Here is a 5,614-nt window from a genome sequence, read left to right as displayed (position 1 = left end):
AGAGAAGTCCCCTCACCCCCCACCCCAACCAAGTACGAGCTGGTGACGGCACGTTGAGGAGAGAGGGGTGGGGTTGGAAGGCCTTAGAAAAAAGGCCCCTGGGGAAGGAGGTTGCACAAGGAGTAGAGAGGACCCCGTTAGGGCAGCTGCCTTCATTCCTGTGGCCTCCCGGCCAGCGTAACATCTATAGGGTCAACCCTAAGTAACCAGCATAGACTTGAGACCCCTTACCCCACCCCCACTGTATGCTAGCTGTACAAGAAGGTATCCATGGAGATGTACAAAGACTGAGGCTTTCCTACAGGCTGAGATGGTACAGGCTGGTATGGTACATGCTGGTATGGTACAGGCTGAGATGGTACAGGCTGGTATGGTACAGGCTGAGATGGTACAGGCTGGGATGGTACAGGCTGAGATAGTACAGGCTGGTATGGTACAGGCTGAGATGGTACAGGCTGAAATGGTACAGGCTGGGATGGTACAGGCTGGGATGGTACAGGCTGAGATGGTACAGGCTGAGATGGTACAGGCTGGGATGGTACAGACTGGGATGGTACATGCTGAGATGGTACATGCTGGTATGGTACAGGCTGAGATGGTACAGGCTGGTATGGTACAGGCTGAGATGGTACAGGCTGAGATGGTACAGGCTGGGATGGTACAGGCTGAGATGGTACAGACTGGGATGGTACAGGCTGGGATGGTACAGGCTGAGATGGTACATGCTGGGATGGTACAGGCTGAGATGGTACAGGCTGAGATGGTACAGGCTGGGATGGTACAGACTGGGATGGTACAGGCTGAGATGGTACATGCAGGCTGGGATGGTACAGGCTGAGATAGTACAGGCTGGTATGGTACAGGCTGAGATGGTACAGGCTGAAATGGTACAGGCTGGGATGGTACAGGCTGGGATGGTACAGGCTGAGATGGTACAGGCTGAGATGGTACAGGCTGGGATGGTACAGACTGGGATGGTACAGGCTGGGATGGTACAGGCTGAGATGGTACATGCTGGTATGGTACAGGCTGAGATGGTACAGGCTGGGATGGTACAGACTGGGATGGTACAGGCTGAGATGGTACATGCTGGTATGGTACAGGCTGAGATGGTACAGGCTGGGATGGTACATGTTGGTATGGTACAGGCTGAGCTGGTACAGGCTGGGATGGTACATGCTGGGATGGTACAGGCTGAGATGGTACATGCTGGTATGGTACAGGCTGAGATGGTACAGGCTGAGATGGTACAGGCTGGGATGGTACAGGCTGAGATGGTACATGCTGGGATGGTACAGGCTGAGATGGTACATGCTGGTATGGTACAGACTGGGATGGTACAGGCTGAGATGGTACATGCTGGGATGGTACAGGCTGGGATGGTACAGGCTGGGATGGTACAGGCTGGGATGGTACAGGCTGAGATGGTACAGACTGGTATGGTACAGGCTGAGATGGTAAGGTAGTATGGGCCGCAGGTCTGGGAAACGCCTTATGTGTTGCTTGGGACACCGAGCACATACCCCCACGTGTGGTTTTTGTACCATTAAGCAGCTGGGCAGGATCTGGTTGGGATCTGGTTGGAACCTGGGTGGGACCTGGTCGGGCCCTGGGTGAGCCCTGGTCGGGACCTGGTTGGGCCCTGGGTGGGCCCTGGTTGGGACCTGGTTGAGCCCTGGTTGGGACCCGGATGGGACCTGGTTGGGCCCTGGTTGGGACCCGGATGGGCCCTGGGTGAGCCCTGGTCGGGACTTGGTTGGGACCTGGTTGGGACCTGGGTGGGCCCTGTTGGGACCTGGGAGGGGCCGGGGTGGGCCCTGTGTGGGACTTGGTGGGCCCTGGGTGGGACCTGGTTGAGTCCTAGTTTGCGACCTGGTTGGGACCTGGTTGTGGCCTGGCTGGGCCCTGGGTGGGACCTGGTTGAGCCCTGGTTGGGACCCGGATGGGACCTGGTTGGGCCCTGGTTGGGACCCAGATGGGACCTGGTTGAGTCCTGGTTGGGACCAGGTTGGGCCCTGGTTGGGACCCAGATGGGACCTGGTTGAGTCTTGGTTGGGACCAGGTTGGGCCCTGGTTGGGACCCGGATGGGACCTGGTTGGGCCCAGGTTGGGCAGGACTCCTCTACTCATGATTGAGCAATGGTGTGCACATTCCTGACCCTTAAGAGATGGCCTTAGCTTGCCATTGTTACCCTACTGAAGACCTGTTGGGCAACGTATTCCACACCTGGTGCATGCCTGGTCCTTGCATACTTCATGACACGTCATAGAGATAGTAGGCTCTAGACAGCGACCCCCGTGGCAAGACTGTGGTGTTGGATAGCACAGAGCGCAGGAAGGCATCAGAGGCAAGTAGAAATGTCAGTGCAGTAAAGGTTTATTCTTTTAACAGTGCTTATTCTCTACACAAGAGTACAGGAGACACTCTTCATTCTGAAATATTTGGTATAAAATAAGACAACACTCCTTGCATCCAATACACATATGCGCACAATGACCTACATCTCCCAGCATGCATTGCCACTTCAGAAGGGAAGCACGTTACTTTCTTGTTTTCAGGGACACCGTCACATTAGCGCACTCCTTCCTTCTCTACAATGAACATATCGTCAAGAAAACATTTGAAAGACAGCTCGTCAGGAGTTCCGGGCATACATGTGGCGAGCGGACCTGTGGGTCATTCAAAGGGCCTAGGCCTCCATTGAGGTGGGGTCTTAGCTAGGGTCGAGAGCTCATGGCTGAGTCATGAGTCTGTGAGTTACAGATCTGCGTCAGGGGGCAGTGCCGTGGTCTAATCGTGAACATATGGAGCTGGAGTCAGGAGGCCATAGACCAAACGGTCAGGTAAGGTGTGGACTTGTGGTGAAGGCTAGAGTCATGAGTCCATGGGTTCTAGGTCTGTCTTTCAGGTAAAAGATTTGGACTTGTGGTGAGGGCTAGAGTCAGGAGTCCATGGGTTCTTGATGTGGCTGTCAAGTTAAAGGTTTGGACTTGTGGTGAAGGCTAGACTCATGAGTCCATGGGTTCTAGATCTGGCTGTCAGATAAAAGGTGTGAACTTATCGCGAAGCCTAGAGTCTGGAGTCCATGGGTTCCTGATGTGGCTGTCAGGTAAAAGGTGTGGACTAGTGGTGAGTACTAGAGTCAGGAGTCCATGGGTTCTAGATCTAGCTGCTAGAAGGAAGTTGTGGGCTGGAGTCAGGAGTCCATGGGTTATAGATCCTGCTGTGAGGACAACGATGTAAGCTGGAGTCAGGAGTCCAACAGCCCTAGACTGGTCAGTCAGGAAAGGGTGTGTGCTAGTGGTGTCCTGGGTCCATGCGCTCTAGGCCTGTACATCAGAAAGAAGGTGTCTAGTGGTAAGAGTTGGCGTCAGGGGTTGCAGCGCTGGCTGAAACGGAAGGGGCTTGGTCCCCAGGGAGTCACTGGTGCAATCCGTGAGGAGCCCATGGGCGTGGACCTGGGGAAGCAGGGACGAACTCTGCTCTAGGACCCGGAGCCCTGAACTGGGAGTGCTGCCTCGGTCAGGACATCAGAGGAAGTGTGCTCAAGCAGAGGCAGCACACAGCTGGCAGTCGTGGGATCTCAGGTGTTCATCTGTCCAGCGCGCGGCCTCAGGGCAGGGAAGTGTGAAGAATGCAGAGGTCACTCTCCTTCCGCCTCCACTCAGCCAGCAAATGAAATTCAAACTAGACAGAAATGTGTGGATTGCATCAAACCAGACTAGTTTTCACCCAAAAAATCTCTTCAAAACAAAAACTGAAAAAGAGAAAGGTACGCACACCCGAAAAATCAAAAATAGGATTTTTTAAAAGTGTTTGAAAGAAAGCATGTGGCACTGAATAAAGTTTAATCGCATATGAAGTGATTCAAATGTTGTGAAAACGATCTATTTCCCATTGTCTTGGTGTGCGCAGCAATCCTCATTTTCACAAACTCAAGTAAGACCTTTGAAAACTGTGCTCAGCCACTTTGAGGAACAAACAACGAGGAGGCTTTCTTGAGCACTGCGTTTCTGAACAATTGCTTTAAGGAAAGTATTTGGGTGGGGGAAGGACAGGGAGAAAAGGTTAATAAAAAATTTAAAAAAACAAGGGGGAAAACGCAAGACAAGATCAGAGGTAGAGAACGGGGTCATGGTGGAGAGAGGGAAAGGGCGGAGGGGACCTCAAAAGGGAAAATAAACACATTTTGACAACAAAGAAGCTAATTTTCACACAATTCGTCAAAAAGATGAACTCGTCATTTTCACACGTCAAAGAGTTGTCCACGGCAAACGTGATTGATTCCTCCATCACGTGATATTGTTTCCGTAATCACTTTTTATACTGTACCTTTAAGAAAAACTATAACACAATCACACGCATTCAGGACGCTCCGCCAACTGTGGAGGGTGTCTTTCAGGTGTCATGTTAATATTTTGGGACGGTCTGCAGAACCTCAGCTGTACCACATTAATGGCCCCGTCTCATAGCTCTCAACCATTTGTGCTGCAAAGGCGGGTGAAATCACCCGATTTTGTTTTTGGCGGGTGAGACGCCCATTGGAATGAATGGGCGTGCAGGGGGCTTGGCGGGTGAGTCCGCCCTTTACAAGGCGGGTGACACCCGCCAAAAGCGTGTGAGTTGAGAGCTATGTAGTCTAGATACGCCATGTGCCTGAACATTGGCTTTCTAAGCTTGTACCGGGAGGGCCGTTGTACTCGGGGAAACCATAGAGACAGGAGCTCGTCTTTTTGGAAATGTGTAGACCCACAGCAGTGGGCATGTGCACGCTGAAAGCTCATGAAAGAACAAATTAGACTTCAAGATCAAGCGCCCTGGTACATATGTGCACACTCAATGTAACCAGGTACATTTGGGCACCCAACAAAGAATGGAAATATGTGCGGTTCTTAAGCTGGGCTAGAGTTGGGATTTGGACAGAAGGGGATGTAAATCCAGGCTTTCAGGTCATTTTACTTTATATGTATCCCGCATGAGTTCCTTAAAGGATGATTATTGCGGTCAGGAGGGGGGAGGGGGGAGGGTAGTTGCACTACTTAGCTACAACAGTTTGATGCATTTCCTTTGGGGATCAAAATGCATAGGTCACGAACGATCATCAGGGCATCTGTGTCGAAACAGGCCAGTCTAGAATTTCCAGTGCATCCTGGCATTTGCATCCTGAAACACTTGTGTATAGGCGCGTTATAAATGCCATATCATATCATTTACCGTCCTGCTTTTCAGATAGAATGTACCTAAAGGCCTACATTAACCCATTAAAGTCTGATATAACATCAGCGATGAGTTATGTTATGCTGATTTATACCGCACACCGCTACCACCCAGGGACAGTCTCCATGCGCTCACGTGGCTCTGCAAGAGAAGGGGGCGGCGTGTGTTAGTGAGGAGAGGATGATAGGATCGGTTCAGAACCAGGACGAGCTGGCATCTGTGTGCATTGTTTTGCGTGTAGAGTTGGTTGAGAGGCCCAGCTTGCTGTAACCATAGGGGTAGGACTCAATGCCTTGGAAATGAGCTAGTATTTTGTTTTGGGTGTGTGGGTCGAGATGTGGTTATGGTAAAGGTACGGCGGTGGTGTGGTCATTGGTTAGTTGTGTCCATGTGGGG

At 51.7% G+C, this 5,614-nt stretch overlaps 1 protein-coding gene across 1 annotated transcript; it reads right to left on the bottom strand.

Moving 5' to 3' along the window:
- Positions 1-248: 248 nt before the first annotated feature.
- On the bottom strand, positions 249-1,358 carry LOC138520531 (uncharacterized). Its single transcript, XM_069632877.1, has one exon. The coding sequence runs from the start codon at positions 1,356-1,358 to the stop codon at positions 249-251; it is 1,110 nt and encodes a 369-aa protein (XP_069488978.1).
- Between the last annotated feature and the right edge of the window lie 4,256 nt (positions 1,359-5,614).

Source organism: Ambystoma mexicanum, chromosome 13, assembly GCF_040938575.1.
Source record: "Ambystoma mexicanum isolate Mex_15411 chromosome 13, UKY_AmexF1_1, whole genome shotgun sequence".
NCBI classification, from domain to species: domain Eukaryota; kingdom Metazoa; phylum Chordata; class Amphibia; order Caudata; family Ambystomatidae; genus Ambystoma; species Ambystoma mexicanum.
This window is presented reverse-complemented; position numbering and strand designations above follow the sequence as displayed.

What these genes read in the sequence shown, in the direction of transcription:
- LOC138520531 (XM_069632877.1), bottom strand. Translation starts at nt 1,358, where the DNA reads ATGTACCATCTCAGCCTGTACCATCCCAGTCTGTACCATACCAGCATG.